Raw genomic sequence first — 22,791 nt, forward strand, 5'->3', positions numbered from 1 at the left:
GGCAGTGATGGAGTTAGGATTTGGAGTGTATGGTATCAGCCAGCCACTGAAAGAAACTTGGAGCTGTTGGTGGGGTACCACGACCACTAGTAAACAGAAAAGGTGCAGATACTCCAAGTGATGCCTTTTGTATGGGCCAACTAAATGTGTCCTCAAACAAATCTCAAAATAGTTGGTTCAACATACCTTCTCCCAGTTTATACATTTGGAAGTCGTATCTGGTATGCAAAGTGTGGCACAGATTAGATCTACTTTTGATTTGCTAAACTTTGGATGTTTCTTCAGTCTGCAATCATGCAGATGTAATGCTGACTGTGATCACTGATCTCAGGTAAGTTTCAAATGTAATATTTTTCATATAGTTTGGAACCTTTAAGATAAAAATTAATAAGACTAAAGGATCCTTTAATTTATGGTAGGCAGTAATGTGCTAAAACCATCACTGGTCTGGTGCCACTATCCATAACAGTTCATGTGTGTGCCTGTAAACTAAATAGCTGAAAATAAAAGTCCATACATTTTGTACAACCGCCACGCAATGGACTTAATTCAATAATTAAATGAATAATTAAAATTCAAACCATAAGGGTGAGACTACAAACCATGCACAGGTTGAGTCTTGAAGACTTGAAACCATGACAGGGCCTCCACCATGTGTCACTGAATAGAAATAGAATGAATTTATGGTCAAGTATGTTACACACAAGGAATTTGTTTCCGGTACAGAACCGATGGCAGCCATCTGCGGTGCCACCTCAACCGATGGCTCTAACCATCGGGGGCAACCGGGGGGGTTCAGTGTCTTGCCCAAGGACACTTCGACTACCGGCACCGAGATTCGAACCTTCAACCTTCTGATGGGAAACGACTGCTCTACCCACCGCACCACTGTCGCCTCAGTGTAGGCGGACTGTCCCTTTAAATGACTCCTCCCACTGGTCGCTAACATAACAGCGCCCCGTCATTAGCAGCTAGTGTCACATCAACAATGACTGTTTTCGCTGATTTCAATGAATAACACCAGTATTTCAATAGATATTCTGAAAATTTAGTGCGTTTAACTAGTTGTCTATGCAACGGAGCAGCATCTAACACAGAGAGCAGACGCAGCTGGTAAGCTCACATATTTTTGTCTAGCCTGCTCAGTAGGTTGGATGGAAGCTAGCAAGCCAGTGCTAGCCTAGGCCTCAGTCTTTGTGTATGCTGAAGCATGGTGTTGGCAGACAGACTGCAGTCCGACTTGCAGGGTATAGCTCCACTGTGTTGTCGTGTGCCGCCTCATGTCTCATATACAAGTTCTCATGAGATATTTGAGTTGAGAAATGAGCAAATGAGAAGGCATCAACGAGAAGCAATCTTGTGATGTCAGCTTCCGTAAAACTTGCTCCATATTAAGAGATGCCTGTGCAACTCGTGTAAACTTGTTTTTAACGCTGCTGTTTGTGATGCATAAGTATGAGGGATACTGATGTATATGTTTGGCCTTGCAGGTGTTTTTGTTGGCAGTAAAATCTTAAGATTTCAATTATGCATTTGCACCACTCGTCATTATCAGCTATGTGTCAAGTCCAATCACTGATACAGTCAGCATTATTACATATGTCTTGGATGGTTCATACCAGCTCTCCCAGGCCGTGAGTCTGACCTGCTTCCTTGTTGTGATCAGGCGCAGAGGAGAAAAATCACAAACACCAGACATATAGCTGAGAGAAGTGAGCCGTGGGTGTGTCTGCAATGGCTGGAGGAAGGAGAGGGGCGAACCGTACCACATACTGCAGACCTCCACTGAACAGTGAACAAGGTTCGGTCAGCAATGGCACCCACTCAACCAGCTCCCCGGTCACCGGGGTGCGATCTCGTGCGAGGTAAGTCAGGCTCTGATACACTCACACTCATAAACTGCAGCCACGGGGTCAGAAATAGCTGCATCTCATCATAAAAGGTGTTATTACATAACATTTTTTGGGGGGGACTTACCATGCCCTCTGTTCTGTGTGCAGGAACGGTTCAGGAACATGTATGTCCAGCCCTCCGCTGGCTGCTCAGACGGTGGTTCCTCTGAAGCACTGTAAGATCCCGGAGTTGTCTGTGGATCGTAACGTGCTGTTTGAGCTCCATCTTTTCTTCTGCCACCTCGTTGCTCTCTTTGTGCACTATGTCAACATCTACAAGACTGTTTGGTGGTACCCCCCATCACACCCTCCCTCCCACACATCACTGGTGAGCACTCGGTGGTCAGCTAGTGACTGATGATGCTTATAGGGTAATATTATCAGTTGTTTTGTTATAAAAGTGTGGGCCTCCAGAGTTCACTGTAGTCTTAATGTTTAAAAATTTGCATATCTTGATTGTAGCCTAAACTGATCTTTTGCATATATGCTTGTTTATATTAACAACATGATGTAAGTGTGTGAAGGGCTCATTAATCCTGAATCAGTCTTATTGTTTACAGAACTTTCATCTTATTGATTATAACATGCTGGTGTTTACAATCATCATACTAGCAAGGAGGTTAATTGCAGCAATTGTTAAAGAGGTAAGAATCCTGCTATAAAGGAAATGATGTTTTTCCTTTTAGTACATTTAGTTTCTTTAATTGTTCTGTATTGAATAAAGGTGTTCTGTCTCCCTTTTTCTGTCCTCCAGGCATCACAGAGTGGGAAACTCTCCTTCCCTCATTCGATCTTTCTTGTGATCGCTCGGTTTGCTGTGCTGACCCTGACAGGCTGGAGCCTGTGCCGCTCCCTCATTTATCTCTTCAGAACCTACTCTGTCCTCAGTCTGCTCTTCCTCTGCTACCCGTACGTATGCTCGAGAATGGAAGAAAGATTCACATTCATGTCCAGTGGATTTTGTAGTGGGCAGTAGTTATTGTTGCAAAGATACTGTATGTAGATAAGGGAGTCTGGTCCAAGATGTGAATGATGAAAGTGATATTTCAGATCTTGTTTGGATTTTTTGCTTTGTGATCTCCTGAGCAGTCTAGTGCAGCATGTCAGTTTAAAGGCTGCTGTTAACAGTTAGCATATTAAATATTAATAACTTACTGCAGGTTGGAACCACATTTGAATGACATGCTCATTTCCTGGTATGCTTGAGAGGATATGTTGTTAGGATACTGTTATCCAAAGGGACTATGTTTGTAGATTATGTGCACAACATGGCCAGGTTTCATGTGAATCCATAAGAGGACGAAGCTATTATGTGGTTTTATTATGACAGTTTGTCAGACTGTTCTGAACTAATGTGTTGTACATTTCAAGTTGGACCTACTGTTATTTTACAGCCATATTTATTTGGGGTTTTAATAGGGATGGGACAATATATTGAAATTCAGTACACTGCGATGCAAAACATCACAAAATGTATCATTTTGTCTGGCGATATATATATCATGCGGTCTCCATACACCAACAACTTTCTATTTTTTTGTAAATAAGATAACCTTACAGAACATAAGTCAATATATCTGGTTGTTCTTTACATAATCAAACCAATGCTAGAAAAGGAGGAGGAAAAAGAGGAATTGAGTACAAGTATTCCGCAGCGTATTGTTGTCATTGAATCAAATCGTACACACCATATCGTGCAGTGAATCATATCGAGAACTAGTCACATTGTCCCATCCCTAGGTTTTAACTTCAGTGAAGACTGTTGTTACAAATGTATGTCCTGGTAGCTTAGTGGGCAAGATGAGTAGTATATACAGTGCTATAGTAGTGACTCCTAAAAACCTAGAACCTAAGTTAGCACCTTTGCACTTCCGGTTCCCTTGTCCCTGAGTCGGTGAGTTTTGATTAGATGCCTAAATAGGTCTGCGGGTAACACAAGGCCAGTACATTTTCACATTTTATTCTACAACATAAAATCCATTAGTAAATACACCACTTGTGACCGACTCTAACTTGCCCATAGGAGTGAGTGTGTGGTTGTTCGTCTGCGTGTTGGCCCTGCGATGGACTGGCGACCTGCCCAGGGTGTACCCTGCCTTTCGCCCGATGCCGGCTGGGATTGGCTCCAGCCCCCCCCGCGACCCCATTTGGGACCAAGCGGTATAGAAAATGAGATGAGATGAGATGAGACCCCTTGTGACCTTTTTAAAGCTTTCCTGTGTCTTAAAAACACCAGTTGCTAACAAGTGGCCAAATGAGACTATGTAGACTGTCTGGGACATTGAATACCATTCTGTCAAACACAGACTACTGCTACTCACTTGTCCACATTTACAGCCTAGTTCTGTTTAAAATCACGCATTTGCAAACTGTTCTAACCTACGGACACAGCCATGATCACTGGCTATATCAGGTCACGTTAAGAGGAAAGAATTTTGTAGGAGGTTAGCACGCTAAATTATTTTACAAGTTGGAAGCCATGGTGGTGACGTTGAAGTCATGGGACCTGATGTATAGTGTAACAATAACTAATTCTGGCAATCTTATTTGGGCTTCGAAAATCATAAATGTGTTGAATTGTGATGATTGTTGCTTAACAAAAGGTTTAAGTGTCATAAAGCATTGCTTGTCACAGACCTTATTTTCTGCAATAACCCAAAAGCCTTTAGAAAAATCCCCTTGGCTTTCTGTTGAGGGAACTAGGATGATGCCTACAAAAATACGTCGTCCCTATGGCTTTCTCTCTATACCTATTTAATAATGGCAACCAATTGATTCTAAGCATGGCTTCCCACAGATTTGGGATGTATATCCCATTCTTCCGACTGAGCTGTGACTTCCGGCGAGCAGGTCCGCTCTCCCCCATTGCCAGCATTGGCTCTAAGGAGGTGGGCAGCATGGGCCGTGGCAGGGACTACCTAACTGTGCTGAAGGAGACGTGGAAGCAGCACACCAGCCAGCTGTATGGTGTTCAGGCCATGCCAACGCATGCCTGCTGCCTCTCCCCTGACCTCATCCGCAAGGAAGTGGAATACCTGAAGATGGACTTCAACTGGAGAATGAAGGAGGTGCTGGTCAGCTCCATGCTCAGTGCTTACTATGTGGCCTTTGTACCTGTCTGGTTTGTCAAGGTGAGAAGCTGTAGGACCTCTCTTAAGTTTTGATTGGAACTTTTAAATGTTAACACTTTAAATGCTTATCAGTGCATTCATTTTTTTTGTGTTTATATATTTTCTTTTAGAGTACACACTATGTGGACAAACGCTGGTCCTGTGAACTGTTCATCCTGGTTTCCGTCAGTACATCAGTCATCCTCATGAGGCACTTGTTGCCACCGCGATACTGTGACCTGCTTCACAAAGCTGCAGCTCACCTGGGCTGCTGGCAGAAAGTAGACCCCTCACTCTGTTCTAACGTTCTTCAGCACATGTATGGACTTCTCCAGGTCATCACTTGCTTTAAGTTCCATGTGGATTCATTTTAGTCAGATCCCAATCTTTCTCTCGTTTTGTTTCCCACAGATGGACAGAAGAATACATGTGGCCACAAGGAGTCCTGGTTAAACATAATAAGAACGTCTACAAGGCAATGGGTCACTACAATGTTGCAGTCCCGTCAGATGTGTCCCATTATCGGTTCTATGTGAGTATTCCTAAATGAACAGGTCCTGGAGAACAACAGCAGAGAAATTGTACTACTGACCCAGCCTATCCTTACCTGATTACTGAAACCATCCCGTCTGTTTCCCTCCCTCAGTTCTTCTTCAACAAGCCTTTACGAATATTGAACATACTGATCATCCTGGAAGGTGCCATGATATTCTACCAGCTTTACTCACTGATATGCTCAGAAAAGTGGCACCAGATGATATCACTGGCTCTAATTCTCTTCAGCAACTACTATGCCTTCTTCAAGCTCCTCAGAGACAGAATAGTCCTAGGAAAGGCATACTCGTACTCAAACAGCTCATCAGACCAGAAAGTCAGTTAAGACAAGTTATTTTTAGGGGGAACAAACATGCCTAAGCGCTCTGTATTTTTTCTATGAACTGCATTTTGTGTCATGTTTTTGTTCTTATCTGCCATAATAAAAAGAAATATTTTTCTATTACTTTAAAGATGTTTAAAGGTGTTTTTCATTTGTTCTAAATTGTGTCCATATTGGCCACAAGAGGCCTCAGTGTCCCAAAACCTAAACCTTAGGATTACCCTTTTGTGCATTACCTATTGACAAGAGTCACTATTTGACCCTATTAGGTTTTTGTTATCTTATGTGTAATGTAATTACCAGATTCCATTTTGTAGCATTTAAGTCAGTATTCAAGGCATAATCACAACTGTCAAACATATACACCGATCAGCCATTAAAATTATAACCACCTGGCTAATACTGTGTACACAGGAGTCAGTGTGGCACTGGTTGGCACTCGTGTCACTCTGCAGCTCAGTGTGCATCTTCTGTAAATCTGTTTGCTTCCATAGTTAGACTGTCAGGAAGAGCACAAATGTTCTACCATTCAGTGAACGTGTGTAAAAAGAGTGAAAACTGGTTGTGAGGACAAGTTAGAATTATTTAGATAAAGTCAACAGCCTCCCCACTCTAGGTGTGATATCACCACTATAGCCACTGAATGTTTCCCTTCGTAGAGACCAGTGCACAGTATTTCTCATTTTCAACCATTTTAACCAAGATTCAAACTAAATGGAAACTTGTGAAAAGTACAAATGAAATTTAAAAGTTTAATCTACAGTATGTCAACCTTATCAGTGAGCCTTGGGCGTCCATGACCCTTTCGCCGGTTCAATGTCCTTCCTTAGACACTGCTGGTAGGTACTAACCACATTTTCTTCTGTTCTCCTTTTATTACATAGGGCACTGTATGGTGCATAAATTGTCAAGCCCCTTGAAGGAAGTTTGTGATTAGACACTTAGTGATTTTAACGAGCTGCAGTCCTCTCCGTGATGGATATAATTGTGTAAACATCAGTGAAATGGCCCTTTTAAGTCACAGATATATCCACTCATCAAGACAGGCGATTTCCCCGTTTACCTCCGTCAAAACTGTTATTGATTGTTGTATTTCAAGAGATGAGGGATGTTGTAAGAGAATGAGGGAACATCGGCGTCCCCGTGTGGCCTGTTTGTGGTATCTTCAGGGTCCGTTTCCCTGTGTTGTGACTAGCCCTCTTGACTGTTCCATTTGCAAAAGGCCGCCAGTGTTGAGCGGTGCCTACAGCATCCTGCCTGCTGCACCTGTCTGATAAGCTAGGGAGTCAACACCCCGCCTGCCCTGCTCCTGGCCTCCCCGGCGGACTGGCCCTTTAAGGGATAAGAGGGATAAAGCACCACAGCTCCGCACGAGCCCAACGCATCGATGCCGCGGTTTACGTTTTCACCAGTCATTTATACGTCTACCGTACAGATAATTTGACATTACAGCGGCTATAAAGGTTCATTCATATGAAGTGTATTTAAAGGTTTTCGGTGGCAGGAGGAGTGTGATACTGTGCTCAGCCGTTTTGCCCTCTGGTGCGTAATTGACTCGGTAAGTCTTATTTGTGTCATTCATAGGCGAGAAATATGTTTAGACGTCGTCTCCCAATCTAAATTCAACCATATTATGTAATAAGGCGTTTACTGCATATTAGTGTTCAATTCGTATTCTCCACAGTGTTGGTATAATCCAAGTGAAGAGTGATTTCAGCGACTAAAGTTGGCATTGTGTGCGACTGTAGTGGCCATCTTTGGGTTCTACTTTGGACTGAGGCTGGCACGGTGTTCAGGAGATAACAGATAACAGATAACATATACATATACAACCATAGGAACAAACACTGATAGCTTTATGGCACTAACATCACTGGTAAGACCTAGAGGAATACAATTGTCTTAAATTGTAATGCAGTCCAATACAAGCCCTGTAATCCTAAGGTACCTGTGTGGACCTTTACTTTATATATATTGTATTTGTTGATTTTTTTAATACACTGCGTTGTAAAACCTTGTTTTTCTAGTCACTTGAGGTCTTTACCAATATCGACTGTTTGATGTAGAAATAAAAGCAGCTGTCTATATAATTCAGTCATTCAGATCAAAACAAAGCTGTGTGTAGCATTTTTTTGGATCATCTTAATCATCACATAGACCCTCATTGGTTTGTTTGTTTAGAAAATGGGCTCACAACACACATGCAAACCCATTCACGTTCCACACATTTTCCCAGGCTTTTTCACTTTGAGAATCATCTAAAAATATCTTTCTAGGCTTCTGTTTCACCCCCACTTTCACATCAGTGAAACAGAAACTAGAACAATGAGTCCATTAAAAGCTTTCATCTAATTTCAGTCTCACTCTGGGAGGTACCGTAGGTTGGTGGTATACTCTTCCTCAGTGTCACATTTATTAAAATGTAGTGGCACTGTTGGTCTTGATTTTTCTGTGCCATATACACTCACTGGCCACTTTATTAGGTACACCTGTACTGTGGTGGTGTACATGTTTGTCCTCCCCAGCTACATACATGAGAGGGTCAAAATATTGAACTGAAACATTCTGAGCTTCATGAACACAGATGTTAAGGCAGAAGTGTTGCATTGAATTGCATACAATTGTAGAGGTGTACCTAATAAAGTGGCCCATGTATGTATTCTGTTGGCATTACATGGGGATGCAAACATCACTTAATGCTTTTTTATGTAGAGTGGAGAACACTGAAATGCAGCACTAAAATGTTTGCGCAGTCACTACTCTCCAGATAGCTCTTCTCAAAGGGAGGGGAAGGCTTCTGGTTTTTAACTTCTTACCTTTGTTGTTTCAGGACATCCTGTACACCGTCCAGGCAGAGCCCTTTCTTCTGGCCCCAGAGAGCTTTACCGAAAAGAAAAAATCATTAATAATAATAATGGAAGACAAACGCAAGAAGCGTAGCCCAAAGGTGTCACTCCCTCAGCCGCCCCCTCCTCCCATCAACCCCCGCAAAATCTCTGTCTTACCTGCCAGCAAAAGTGCCACCTTCTCCCTTGGCCTACCGCAGCCTCCCTCCCCCAAGAACAGAGGCAAGTATAAGAGGTCCATAGGAGCACCAGGACAGCCCAAAGAGGTGTTTGCAGCTGTTATCGCTCCACCAAAGACTACCAGGTTTGTATCTGTAAGGAGCAAGACAGTCCTCCAGTAACCAGTTATAAATAACTAGTGCAAATGTTCTTTGCATTTTTGTCTCAGAATCTTAAGCATTTTGGATCTCCACCAAAGCTACATTGGACTATAGTAAAAAAAAAAAAAAAAAGGTAAATCACCTTGACAATTAGACCCACTACACTCAACATTTAAAAATAAAGCTAAAATTGATCATCTGTGCACTAGATTACATCAGAGTTGCTCTTTAAAGTGTGACAAGCATTTGTTTAAATTGACATTTGTTAGATAAAAGTGAATGCAATTTTACCATTTAATGCTCAGGTATTAAAACATGCACACAAGTGGAGAAACGTCATAAAGGTAGTGAACAGACTTAGTTATGTCCATTATATCTAAAGTGATCTAACATTAGCCACGAACCACCATAAGCTAGAGGAAGCTTTATGTATTGCAACATTGTGACACGTACAACGAAATTATGTTTAGAGCTGAGGGGCCCTGAGCCACGTGTTCCTATGTGCCGCCATTGTGGGCAATGGGGGGGTTTAGTGTCTTGCCCAAGAACACTTTGACATGTGGACTGCTCTACCCACCGCACCACTGCCACCTCTCTAAAGCTACTGGTCATACCAGAGCAAGTAGCTATGGCCATAGCAGCTATGTACACCCTTATTTATTTTCATGTTGTCAACAATTGTGACGTTTTTGCTTTCTTCTCAGGCCCCACAGGGAGAAGCCCCGGGCACCCCAGCCAGCAGGACCCAGTAAAGTAGTCCAGTCTTCACCCCTACAGCACTCTTTTCTCACAGATGTCTCAGACGTGAGAGAGATGGAGGGAGGACTCCTCAACCTGCTGAATGACTTCCACTCAGGCAAACTGCAGGCTTTTGGTAAGATAACCTCGATTAGGCTGGCCACCGAGGGAATATTCTGCTACTGGCTGAAAATAAAGCCAGTTGAAAAGTGGCTTTATTACATGAATCAGACTGAAATCCAGCAGCTGTGGAGCTATTTTTATACATCTGCTGCCATGGAAATACTTTTGACTTTGCTGTAACCCTTCAGCAACTAAGAGAGATTACATTTTTGCAAAAAAAAAAAAAAAGTACCAAAAGTATCAGCTGTATGGTTTAACCCTTCTATTTTTAGGTAAGGTGTGCTCCTTTGAGCAGCTAGAGCATGTGCGTGAGATGCAAGAGAAGCTGGCGCGCCTCCACTTCAGCCTCGACAGCCATGTGGAGGAGCTATCAGAGGACCAAAGGAAGTGTGCTTCCGACCACAACCTGGAGCACCTGCTCTGTAATGTAAGCATAAACTGCAGCAGAGGTTCCTGCAGTTAATCACAAATTTCACTAGGCCTTCAATCAGTATGAATTTTTGAATATTCACTATCTTTAAATTTCACTTTTTGCATTGCCTATAAATGACCCTTAAATTACAAGAAGCCATTATGTGTGTCATTAATATCTCTCCTATGGTGGACAAGCAACTGAAACAGCGTCATGTGACACAAACTCTCCAAAGCTACTCTAGTTTAGGTGGGTTAGCAGTTATAGTGCAGGTTTTACAACAATGTCAGGTCTGAAGCTATGAAGTAAAATACCTCATTCACTGTGAGAAGTTTTAAAGGGGCACATGTACTTCAGTTTACTAGCCAAAAGGAACCATGCAGCCTGTGTGCACAGTTGTACAGTGACTTGAATGGCTATGACTGGAGTTTCTCTGAAGTCTGAAAAAGACCTTGATGATGTCATCAGGCATATCTTGGATTGGGCAGGGAAATTCACATTTTTTTAAACAGAAAATCTGCATTACAAAGTGGTGGTGCAGGTTTGAAACTCTCCCTCTGGTTTTCTGGAGAGTGGTTTTGAAGCTCAAGTCTGGCCGTCGCCATCTTGGTTTCACTCCACCTAACTCTGGCTAATCCAAAAACAGGTGTTGCATGAGCTGAGGACACTAGACAGCTAGCAGATAGCCACCTGTGACGGGACTCTCCTGCCTGTTACTCAAAGCAGCCCCATTTTAAAAATGCATATTAATTATAATTTAAATGGGCAAGTTATATAAAAGTTCACCCCCACGCACAGTGGCCATGGAAGGGGAAGTTAGCTGTAGAGATCAAACCCATTTTTTGTACCTGACTGTAAAAAGGTTTATTTCTGCTGTGAAGTTGGCCATTTTAACATGAGAATCTATGGGGACTGACTCACTTTTGGAGCCAGCCTCAAGTGGCCACTCTGGGAACTGCAGGCTGTAACACTGCTGCATTTGCTTCATTTCTCAGCTTTGGAGGCTGCCACTTAGTTTGAAAGAAGTGGGCATTTTTTTAGTATAGAGGGTCTGCTGAAAGATGCTTGAGTTGCATTATAGGAACAGTAGTATTTAATTTTTTGTAACTCGATTCATAAAAGGGTCAGCATGCAAGTCAGGATAAGTCAGTGGTCAATTTTGACCATTAAAAAGACAATAGTCTCGTTAGTGCAATACTAAATCTCTGGAGTAGCCTCTGTATATATTAATAACAATAAAACAAACCACCTTTTGGTTCATATATCCAGGTTATGAGACGTTTGATGGACTGTAAGAATCATGTCATTAGTTTTTATTAGTTCTCCAACTGAGTAGTTATAAATTGACATGAAAAAGTCGTGGAATATTTAATTAGGGCAAAGGTGAAAAGATGCAATATGCTTTCATATTAGTTTAATATGCTTTCACATTAGTTCTTTTATGTGCTTTTAGGTTCAGAATCATGTACAGGTGTGAACACTGCTACATCCTTTGTTGAGCTGCTAGTGTGTCTAACTGTTAAATATTATCCAGCACAATGTGCAGTCCAGGAACGCTTTGAGAGAGTTTCTATTTTTAGCATGTTGTGCAGCTCCTGGTTACTCAAGCCTGAGGCTGGTGTGCTATTTGCGAGGGAGACGAGAAAAAGCTTTCAGCTCATTAAGGACACTGCTGACAGGAATACTTGCTAGCTGTCACAGTGATGGATACTTTTGCCATTGGGGGCAAATGGGCTGTGAAGTGACTTTCCTTTCTGTGAATCAGGAGGGAAGATGAACATTTGTTTTTGTGACCATTATAGCTGGATAATGGGGGTTTAATTCAAATATTAATCTAAGAGATAGGTTCACATTTAGTGATTAGCTTTTACTACCACATCATTTTTTGTTTTTGGCTGTTCCTACTTTCATTATACTTCAACTTTTCTTTCCTAGCTGGAAGAGCTCAGCACCTCAATGTATCCTCTTTAATCATTGGTGTACTCCAGGTACAGATTTAGGTCTTCTGTTTTTACTTCAAAGTCCTTGTTTGTGAATCCTTAATGTGTCTACATTCAGACAAAAGCTCCACTTGGCTGAGAACCAGGACTTGCCCAAGACATCTGGTCCTTAACAAAGTGAGGTATGGAGGATGGCGACCACACACTTATGCTTTCCTGACATCTAACCAGGTTGCCATGGCATTGATCCAGCTGCCTTAGTAACATAATGGAAAGATCCACAGGAGGAGGGGCTATTTTTCCATTCGGTCCGTGAACCCACGGGAACCATGCGGTGTATCAAAGCAGCAGAGCGTTAAATAAAAGCTCTACCAAAACCATACACTCCTCATTTATAGCACAAGATGATAGAAGGGTTTACTGACCAGAAATGTGAGAGGAACATATTTTGTTCTGAACATTGTCTTGGCAACAACTCACTTGGCTTCAGTTAAGTAGTTTCATCATTTTTGTAACAAATAACTGAATCCACCAGGGTTCAGCTTTTTGTTCTGTTTTGCATTACAGAAAGCACATTTCGTGAGATTGTAGGAATTTCTGTTGTTTCTTTATGCCATATTATGCAGATCTCTTGCATAATTTTTAATTCTTTACACTGTCAGCAAAGGTGAGTAGCAAATATATTTGGCCCTTGTCAGCAACAACACTGTGGTTAGCTCAGAACTCTTAAGGGAGTTTTACTTTTGCAGCTACTCTGAATGAACTCCCTTATTTTTATATCTTTGTTAAACATTTAATACTGGAAAACAGGCTGGATTTAATATCTGGGTAAAGGGACTATGTGAGGAAACCTAATGTATGAAATGTTTAACTTATATCTAAATGTGGCTGATAAGACAGTTTGATGTAACATTGTTAGTGTTTAATATAACTTATTGTTACATTCAACCATCAGTGTCAAGACTGCATTAATATAACCGGGAAGAATTTGTAACTGTTTCTTTAGGGCTCCCTGTAGCTTTTGTGTTTGTGAATGAGGGCCCACTAGCAGCAACCCTCCAGGCACAAAATAATCCACGCTGCCACTGAAATGCTGTAAAAGCACCTACTGATGCAGGAAGACATTCACGTGTATCTCATGACAGTATTGGATGGCACATTCACAGAGTAATGCAACTGGCATAATTCTCTGTCCATTATATCTGTGCAGATTCTCAGTCATCCAGGTCATAGTAAACTGTTCTCTGTACATTACTATTTCTAAATGGCAGCTACTTGGGGCATGAGATTATGATTCCTGCTTTATTTAATTACAAACTTGGCAGCAATATACCTTGGCTATATTTAATCCCAGACATCAGTGTTCAATCTGAAACAAACCATTGGTGCATTCCTTTTCAAGGCCTGGGAATATGTTAGTCAGTCAAAGATCCTTCACAGTGACCTATTTCAGTTGTTTTACATATTAAAAGGGGCTTTACACAACATGCTATAGGAATTAGACACTGTTATAACAGAAAACATGAACAAGCTCATAGGTATTCAGTGACTTTGTAATAAATAAAGCTGAATTTGATAAAAGTGTGTTTCTTGTACATTTTTTTTCATTTTCAAAAACAGTGAACGGTAACTGTCAAAATTAGACATTAATAGCTGTGGTCAATTCAGCTATACACCTATTCCCATTAAATTTGAATGAGGCACCTGGGAAGTTAGTTTTACAGAAATAAAACACTTTATTTATATGTATGTGTGTGTGTGTGTATACATCTATATATATATATAGAGAGAGAGAGAGAGAGAGAAATCTGTCTCTGCTCTTGTTCACAAACAAACAGGTTCAACAGTTTAACAAGAGATGAGTTAAAAGGCTACTTAAAGACTGGCACTATACTGAGACAGAATCAGATCTCAGCCACCACTGTTTCTCAGACAACCACTGGAGGAAAGAGAAAATCTTTTTCCTTTCATGCTGCCTCCGTCCAGAAAAAATGCTTTGAACCCAAACTTGATCTAGGCAGTACATTACATGATATATATGTACACATATACAGATATGTGTACATATATATCTCCTTAAAAATATAAACTAGTTTGATCCTGCCAGTAAATTTTGGTCATGCAAAATCGAAAAAGACAGGCACCAACTCAGCACATGATTAGTGGGACTTTGAAACCATTACACAATACATAAATTATAAACTGTACCATCATACAGCATACAATTACAGATCAAGCTAATACTGTGCAAATACACATCTGAGCTGTACAAAATGATTTTGTAGTATTTTTTAAATCTCAATTCACAAATCTTCAAAATAACTACATTAGACATTTTAAAAATATCACATCACATCTGATGAAAGGGCAAAAATACACGTCAGGTCCCTGTCTTGTTTCGCTTCAGTTTGTGCATTTCAGTTTTACATTCTGCAATAGTGTCTCAGATTCTTCTACAGTACATGTATAGATTGTAAAATTTGTGATGTTTATCAAGATAGTGAGCTACGTTTTCAAAGTGCAAAGACCGCAGGCTGAGTATGTATGAGACCTGATGTCAGTATGTTACAATTGTCCATGCTTCTGTACTAGAGGAAATCTCACTGAGATAAGAAAAAGCGCTCCTAATTTTAAGGGCTTTCTCTTTATTGATATAAAAGTGCAGGCACTATAAGAAATGTAGAACATCTCTGTCTTCAAGTAGGGCCAGTGTAAATGTTCTTCTCATCCAATGTTTGATTGTTTAGATTCTGCTTTACCTTTATTATAAGGCCCTGAGGACCTCATTTAAACCTTTGTGGACATTGGCAGGCTGGGAGGCAGCACTCTCACTCAGGCTGGACCCCATCTGGGAGTAAAGGGCTTGACACAGGTTGGCAGTAGCAGTCCTCATGCTGCTGCCCTGGCCGTGAATGGTGCCACTGTGGGTAGAGGTGCCCAGGAGGTGCCATAGCAAGGGCAGCACTTTCTGCTCCACCATCTGGGGCTTGCGAGGGTAGAGGTCTGTCACAAGATCTGGAAATAGAGAACAGCAAGTCACAAGAACTGGTCAGACAAACCAATTCAGAAGATGAGGCCATAACTCAGTGATTACAGTAAAACATACCTGCAACCTTTTCAATAAGATCCACCTTTGCTTTGCCACTTAAAAACTGAGCCTTGGTGCAAAAAGGCTGCAGAAGAAGCATGTTATCTGTCATGGAAAAAAAACACACAGTCAAAGAAGTCATTTTGCATAGAAGACGAAGCTTTATTTTATTGTCATTGTAACACATACAACAAAATTTTGTTTGGAGCCGAGGGCCCCAGGCCACTGCCTGCATACGTGCTGCCATCATGGGCAACTTGGGGGGGTTCAGTGTCTTGCCCAAGGACACTTCGACACGTGGACTGCAGGCACCGAGATTTGAACCTTAAACCTTCCGGTTGGGAGACGACTGTTCTACCCACCGCACCACTGTTTCCCCCCCGACATACTAGACTGAACATCAATTTCTACCTCTGCCAAAAATATCTTAATGCTTGAAGTGAATACCTAGATTTAAGATTAGTGCATTAACAGCTCCCATAGCAGCAGAGTAGATGGCGTTGTTCTTGGAGTTGAGGTGATTGTCCACAATCGCTGGGACCAGGATGTTGACCACTTGGGACAGACTTTCCTTTAACAAGTGGATGATTTTCTGTAGAGACTCTAGAGCGTACAGGTTGACCTTACTGTTTGACTCCAGCAGCCTGGCTTTAAAGGCATCAAACACCTGAGTGGAGGAAAACCAGAGGGAGACCAACAAAAGGTGAAAGAGCTGGGTGATGTTTTCATGATGAGGATAGGATGGTAGCTGAGAAACATGACGAAGTACATTAAGAAATGCTAGTACTAACCGGGAATATGCTATTGATGACCACACTGGGGTTGTGCTGGCAGTCAGTCACTAGCTGGTCAATTCCCTTGATTCTCTCTCTGAAGTCTTTTGAACCCAACAGACCTGAGATCTGCTTGATGTATTCAGTCTTGTCTGCAATACTCTGTGTCTGAGATCTACAGCTGTAGTTGCTGTTGGACTCCCTGTAGATGGCACAAAATACATAAATTGGCTTACCTCTGTAAACCTGAATAAAGTATGTATTATGTAGTTTTTAAAAGCTGCAGCTCTGCCTAGTAGATTAAATGTAGTGTTTACAGGCATATCTACCATAGTACTTGGTATTCACACCCACCTGTTGGTCAGGTTGAGAGGCTCCCTGGTGAGAGATGAGGCCCTGACAGTACCACTGCCTGGCAGGGAGTGCCTGCCTCTGGCGGACTGGTTGTCTTGAGGCATCTCACCAAGACCCTAAAATAACCCACGATTTCCAAGTAAGATGACAGTGTTTGATCTCCAGCCAAAACACCAGTCTAACATATACAGGGAACAAACACTGTACCTTTATCTTCAGAGTTAAGACAGTGTCCCTCACAGTTGGTAAGTCTTTGGTGGGAACATATCTCTCCAGGATCTTGTCAAAGTCGGGGTGTGATGACAGGGACAGCAGCATTCGGCGCCCAAAGTACCTGTGGATAAAACCAGAATAATAGTTAGAAATCAGATACTACAGTAATGCTATCTTAAGCCTTCCAGATGTCATGTCCATAATCAGCTGGAATGCTGGAAAAAGTGTTTTCCTACAAACATTTTGTAAAACAGAAAATATGAATGAATCTCACAAAAGTTCATTTGCGCAGAAAGTTCAAATCAAATCTGTGTGTACACACATGAATGAGGCCCTATGGCTCCCATTTGTAAAAACCTAAGTGGAAACGGATGAAGCCACAACAGAAAAGTTTCTTGCCATACCTGGCTTCCTGTGAAGAGTCTTGACAGAGTTTGGTGACGGCAGGTAAAATTCTGTCGGTGAGATCTTTACCTCCAGACAGAAGTCGAGCAGCACCAACCCTCTCTACCAGACTGGCCATATGCTGGGCGGTGCATTTTCTCACTACTGCATTGAGGTGACTATCAGCAGAAGAGAAACCAATTCAACAATCAGAGCTGACCATTTTTAGTTAGTTGATGTTAAGAGTGGTGCAAAGGTACCCACAACTACAATTCCAAATTGTAAGATTGGTTAAACAACAATTCTGTGTGTGTGTAGGGATGCATATTGACCTGAGTCCTCCAGTGAGTAAAGCATTGATGCTACGAATGGGTGTACAGTGCTGCACCATGCAATCCAGTGCTGCATACACATCCTGCCTAATGAAGGCATTACTCTCCCCTGCCTTCTGCAGTAAAGTTTTAACTGTTCCTTCCAGCTCTTGGTCCATTGCCTTCTGCATGTGGGTGTACAGGTCACCCAATGTACACACTGCAACTCTGGACACACCTGATCGCAGATTCTTGACCTAAAAAAGAATATTATTAATACTTGAGGGGAAACAGAATCAACAAAAATACCAGGCAGTTAAGGCTGAGAATATGCATAAGTAAGGAGACACTGACAAATGACACTGACCTGCAAAATGAGATATTAACATTAAAATAAGGAGAGAAGTAGTTTTAGTTCAAATGGAGTAAACCAGCACTATCCAAATGTTGTGGGAATGTATCCAGCGATTACAGTACCTCTTGAATGAGACACAGGCAGACATCATGTAGCCTGCCCTGAAGTGTGTCTGAGTGATAAACAGCCAAACCTCGCAACAACTTCAGACCCTCAATCTTCTTCTTCCTAGATTTAAAAAACAGAAAGAGACAGTTAGGAGGCAGCTGGGAGTCATTTTTGGTCTAGACTTTAATTTCTTGACCAAATTTAAATATTGCTTACTGTTAAATATAACGTATGCTGAAGGTGAGTATTTTTTCTACCAACGTCTATAAATCACCAGTATAACTTTTATCCCAAAAAATATACTATTTGGAATCTAAAGTGGGACAGTATTAAAATCATTAAACATTGTCACACTATTTTGTATTTTATAAAAGTGTTTCTCACCAGTCCTCAGAGCTCAGCAGGTTGAAACTCTGTGTCAGCACCTGGTCAGGCTTGGAAAACGGACACAGCTCCGAAGGCTCTGGGAGGTTTTTCTTGTGCCCCATTGTACCAGAGGACAGCTCATCTAAAAGGCCCATCAGATTCAGTCTCATGTTACATCTCTATCCGTCTAAACACAAGCAGCATGTGCGGGTGGTGGTGAATTAACGGCAGGTTGTCAAAACAATGCCTTTTGCCACATTACCCAAAACAAGGATCTTCTTCACCCATGCCCCGATGGCTCTGACAGTCTAATTATAATGTTCCAACACCTTCTATAAACAAAGGCCTAATAATACATTGGCTCATGTATTTATAATGCAGTGAAATACTACTAAGTTGGTACCCACTGCCATTCCAACTGAGAGATTATGAAGGGCATAAAAAGATACACAGATTTGCAGGTTTAAAATAGATGACTGAGCTTGTTATCTGGTGCAGCACGATTTTTGGATCCACTTACCTGAGCTATGGGACAGTGAGGGTCGGGTTCTGTTGAGGCTAGGAGCCCTCCTAAGCCGGGACACGTTTTTGGGGTTGGGGGGCACAGTGGGGGGGCTTGGCTGGTGGGGCGGAGTGAAGCACTTCATGGGGCTTTGGGGTCCTGGTGGACTGACAGGACTGATAAGGGATTCATCAGAGGGAAGGTCTGCTTTGGTGGAAGTCAGAGTGCTGTCATTTAGCTGCAGATCTACATGAGAGAAGATCAACATTTCAGGTCTCTGGCTACCAACAACTAAATCCATACAATATTTTGTGCTGTGTTACTGTCTGAATAAAGGTATCCTTCTCCAAACCAGCTTTTTACACTAAACTCTATTATCTAACCATTTAATATAAGGAACAACAACGTGTTAGAATAAAAAAACAGTTAATAAATGTAAAATTAACATTTGTAAGACATCAAAGCAGTCATTTAGATGAGCTAAAAATTCATCTTAGTTAACTAATAGTAAAAATCAGACAAAGGAAAATTTGATATTTAATCTCAGAAATAAACAATGCATGGAGAAATACAAATTTAAGCAAAATAAAAAACATTGGTTAAGGTTTCTACAACATTCCCTTGCCTTTGATGATTAATACTTTATTCTCTTCTGTGGGTGAATCAGAAAGCATCTGTCTGACTCGCTGGTGAATCTTGTCTCGTGCGTGGTCCCCTTTAACTGACTGCCCCTTTTGCTGATCCAGGCACTGCAGCCGTATCTTATCCCGACCAAACCTTGCATTCCTCACCCTCTCCTGCATATGCAGTAGTATAAAACAAGCCAGATGCGACTTTGGTAACTGAAAACAGCCTATGACACACTACGATTTACCAGTGGACAAAGGATGACAAACCTTAAGCTCATCTGAACTTGGGATGTCATCAGTGTCTAAGTGACTGCCAGACAGAGCATGGTTATAGATGCCTGCTGTGGGATCAGTGGGGGGTCTAGCCACCAACTCACCCTGCTCAAGTGACAAGACAGCCTCTGGACGGCTAGAGGACTCTGCAGTGCCAAACATGCCTAAGGACAGAGACACACCAAGCCAACATGAAAGAAGTAGCAACAACAAAGGCCGACTGTTGCTTTGCCTCACATCATCTTTGTCTGGGCCAGTTGGGTTGAAAATGTCGCACTTGAACACACTGCACAGACTCCAGCTGACTAGTATGCATGTTCTGCACCTGCATGAAAGAAATAACTCCCCCTACCAACAGCGGTTGAAAAGCAGACTGCAGAGTCTGACTAGGGCCAATAGTGCAGGACACACCGGGAAGACGAGCCCCGACAACGCTCACCAACGGCCCGCTGGTAGCTGACAGCCAATTGTCGGCTTGGTATGTCACGGCCCAAAGAAGCATAACTGATGTTTGTGGATAACTTACATCATGACCTGCTAAATAAATCAGTCATAATATCTACATCATTTTTTAAAAACTATTTAAGTGTAACTCTCATTATGGGAAGTGTGTTTGTATTCAAGAGCTTTACTAGAACATGAGGCTAAAAAATAAACGGTATTTTGTAATGTCTGTAATTTAATGAGGACACTGGAAAGCAGGGCATTTTGCCTTTGAGTAACAAAGCAAAAAACTGCACAACTGAACAATGACTTGTTGTCTTTACATGTTTTGGGAGACTGACCTCTTCCAATGACTCCTTCAGGCATGTCGGTGCCTGGTGAGTTTCTACTGCTGTGGCTCTGGGATCCTAAAGATCAAAAGAGAAGATTTACTGATTTATTGAAACACACAAAATAGTATTACCAGTTGAATCCACTGTCCCTGCTGAGTCACCTTTGGCAGGCTTCAGAGCTCTGACTGATGCTTTAACCAAGGGAGGGGTTGGTCCTGTCATCTCTTCCTCAGTTTTGATTGCTCCATTGGGGTAAGTCACTCTCTGCCCAACAACACTCACCTCAGAAGACAGTTCATTTCTCAGAGACAATCCTTGACAAAGGAAGAACAAAATCTTAAATAGGATGCACAATAACACAAAGCAGAGGCCCAATCCATTTCAGTCATTTTATACCTTGAACGCTGCTGAAGTCCATGGACACAGAAGACCTCAGTTTTGCAGAAGGCACTCTTGCAATGCGAGGTTTCATTCCTGAAGAGGCAGAGTTTCCAGGACTGTTGGCAAATGTGACAAATGAGAAATTATAACGCATAGCTGCTCAGTATGCTCAAAACATCCTCATCCAAAAGCAGATGGGTATCAGATTACCACAATCATTAATTAATAAACTGAAATATAACAGCTGAAACATCTATGCCTAGTGTCCCAACATATTAGAAATGAAACAGTCATAAAATAATTCATTACTTAAAAACATTATTGTAAACATGCCTGTCTTTCAATGAGACAGAGCCATGAGAAACATGAAAAACATTTTTTCCTTATACTATCCAAACCTTTGCAGAAAGGTGCACCAAGATCAATCTGCATTATAGTTAACTGGAGACAATATGGTAGAAAACTAAAGCTTTTATCAGGATTTCAAGTTCTTTCATTTAAATCAGGAGTCCACTCAAAAAACAGACAAAATGATGACATAATATTGAACTGCAATGTAATGTGGCAGAGGGACATTAGAAGTGCCCAATGCAGCAAAATGCATTTCCTTTACCTGGTGCTGATGCCATTAAAGCCGGAGCTGGCAACTGACCTCAGACTGGAAAGCCCACTCTCACTGGCTGAGCTGGTAAGCATCGGAGAGGAGTCCAAACCCAGGTCTACTCTCACAGCTGAGTCAGGGCTGTCTGGATCTGGACTGCTAAGACTCACTTTGGCCCTCTTCTTGGCAGCACTGTTGCGCAATGAGCGCAGAGAGTTCAGCATCTGTGAGCAACACAAAAACTGGCACATATGAGCATGCAAAGGTGTATTAATGGACCTTTAGCCTGCCTAGACAAGCAGACTAGGCCCCGATGTCTTTGGTCATATGGTATTGTACCAAAAATACTGGAGTGTCTTCTCAAGGAATCTCACATGCCGAAGGTACAAGCTGGAACTTGCAATTTCCCACATTTTCTAGTTAAGTCTAGGTAATAGAAAACAGACAAGCTGCTGACCTCCTGCATGTCCAGAGGATCATCCCCCTCAGGGTCTTGCAACGTACTGAAGCTACCAGGTTCTAGCTGGGGGTTCTGAGGGCTGCTTGGAGCATTAGACTTCTGGCCATTACAAGACTGGGCCTGCTCTGTTGGAGGGAGGACTGGTGAGACAGAGAGGGCTGCCCTGGTGCCACTCAGAGCCCGTCGGAACGACAAAGCAGAAGAAGAATTCACAAGGGAGGCACGAAGAGGCCTGGGAGAGGATCTGCTACAGAGATGGTCCTCTGGAAGAGGCAGGAGATAGATGTCACAACATTTTTGCATTCAGCAAACAAACCAGCCACATATCAATTAATGTGCTGTTACTAGATTACCCTTTGCTGCTGTCTCTCTCCAGGGGCTGGTGTCTCGCTGGTGAGGGTTGTTCTCCCTCTTGTTGGGCCAGGTGTTGGACATAGAGAGTGAGGAGTCTGCATGGCGTCGGGGCAGTGTTGGAGTAAGTTTGCCTCCTGGGAGTGCAGCCAGTGGGTAGGAGGGCAATAGGAAGGAGCCAGATGTGGTGGAGTTAGAGGGGAGGGAAAATGTACGCTCAACACTGGGGTTTCTTGAAAGCATGTGTCCATTGTGTGCTTCTGTAAGACAGAGTATGACATTCATGATTGGCTGAATGTTCAAAAGTCTCCATCCCTAGCTCTTCCTTATTTCCTGATTTTTTCTCTTGCTTACTTATATGCAAAAACCACTGACTTCTTACCAACATTTGGGTGAGAGACGTTGGTAGTTTTAAAGATGTCAGGATCTAAGTTGAGGCTTCCACTTCTCCTGAGGTGTGAAGAAGACTCCCTCCTCCTAGAGGACTGTGGCTTCTGTGGCTCTGCAGAACCTAGATGAAAAGTATATATTTTGAAATGTTTTATTTTAAACTGAACAGGATGGGTTATTACTCAAATAGCAGTTAACATGACAGCAACAATCCCTCC

At 42.1% G+C, this 22,791-nt stretch overlaps 3 protein-coding genes across 6 annotated transcripts in view; 2 read left to right on the forward strand and 1 right to left on the reverse strand.

The window, feature by feature from the left end:
- The first annotated feature begins 898 nt into the window (after positions 1-898).
- tmem39b (transmembrane protein 39B) lies at positions 899-6,009 on the forward strand. The gene is made up of 9 exons (XM_020614468.1): positions 899-1,113; positions 1,667-1,865; positions 2,001-2,220; positions 2,453-2,536; positions 2,647-2,801; positions 4,690-5,023; positions 5,134-5,321; positions 5,414-5,534; positions 5,649-6,009. Exons 2-9 carry the CDS (start codon positions 1,735-1,737, stop codon positions 5,880-5,882), a joined length of 1,467 nt encoding a protein of 488 aa, XP_020470124.1. The 5' UTR covers positions 899-1,113; positions 1,667-1,734; the 3' UTR covers positions 5,883-6,009.
- A 976-nt stretch (positions 6,010-6,985) lies between these two features.
- Positions 6,986-13,834, forward strand: ccdc28b (coiled-coil domain containing 28B). 2 transcript variants are annotated; one of them, XM_020614553.1, is made up of 6 exons: positions 6,986-7,421; positions 8,710-9,029; positions 9,750-9,919; positions 10,179-10,333; positions 12,254-12,276; positions 12,377-13,834. In XM_020614553.1, the coding sequence occupies exons 2-6, from the start codon at positions 8,794-8,796 to the stop codon at positions 12,429-12,431; spliced, it is 639 nt and encodes a 212-aa protein (XP_020470209.1). In that variant the 5' UTR covers positions 6,986-7,421; positions 8,710-8,793; the 3' UTR covers positions 12,432-13,834. The 2 variants fall into 2 exon arrangements, with proteins under 2 accessions (XP_020470209.1, XP_020470207.1); XM_020614551.1 differs by having other exon boundaries at positions 6,986-7,437; positions 12,377-13,833.
- A 175-nt stretch (positions 13,835-14,009) lies between these two features.
- Positions 14,010-22,791, reverse strand: part of togaram1 (TOG array regulator of axonemal microtubules 1) — a 15,554-nt gene continuing 6,772 nt past the window's right edge. Inside the window, exons 4-23 of one of the 3 annotated variants that reach the window (XM_020614548.1) lie at positions 22,566-22,694; positions 22,186-22,443; positions 21,830-22,095; positions 21,385-21,596; positions 20,787-20,887; positions 20,552-20,704; positions 20,400-20,465; positions 19,609-19,778; positions 19,338-19,509; positions 18,731-18,958; positions 18,229-18,352; positions 17,859-17,964; positions 17,403-17,638; positions 17,091-17,249; positions 16,681-16,807; positions 16,474-16,589; positions 16,138-16,321; positions 15,794-16,013; positions 15,365-15,451; positions 14,010-15,273 (exon numbers count right to left, since the gene is read on the reverse strand). In XM_020614548.1, coding sequence (XP_020470204.1) covers positions 15,023-15,273; positions 15,365-15,451; positions 15,794-16,013; positions 16,138-16,321; positions 16,474-16,589; positions 16,681-16,807; positions 17,091-17,249; positions 17,403-17,638; positions 17,859-17,964; positions 18,229-18,352; positions 18,731-18,958; positions 19,338-19,509; positions 19,609-19,778; positions 20,400-20,465; positions 20,552-20,704; positions 20,787-20,887; positions 21,385-21,596; positions 21,830-22,095; positions 22,186-22,443; positions 22,566-22,694 — 3,365 coding nt within the window. In that variant the 3' untranslated portion in view covers positions 14,010-15,022. The remainder of the gene's footprint in view (positions 15,274-15,364; positions 15,452-15,793; positions 16,014-16,137; positions 16,322-16,473; positions 16,590-16,680; positions 16,808-17,090; positions 17,250-17,402; positions 17,639-17,858; positions 17,965-18,228; positions 18,353-18,730; positions 18,959-19,337; positions 19,510-19,608; positions 19,779-20,399; positions 20,466-20,551; positions 20,705-20,786; positions 20,888-21,384; positions 21,597-21,829; positions 22,096-22,185; positions 22,444-22,565; positions 22,695-22,791) is intronic. The other 2 variants (XM_020614549.1, XM_020614550.1) reach the window with 2 other exon arrangements.

The sequence above is a fragment of the Monopterus albus genome, unplaced genomic scaffold (assembly GCF_001952655.1).
Source record: "Monopterus albus unplaced genomic scaffold, M_albus_1.0 scaffold147.1, whole genome shotgun sequence".
Classification (NCBI taxonomy): Eukaryota; Metazoa; Chordata; class Actinopteri; order Synbranchiformes; family Synbranchidae; genus Monopterus; species Monopterus albus.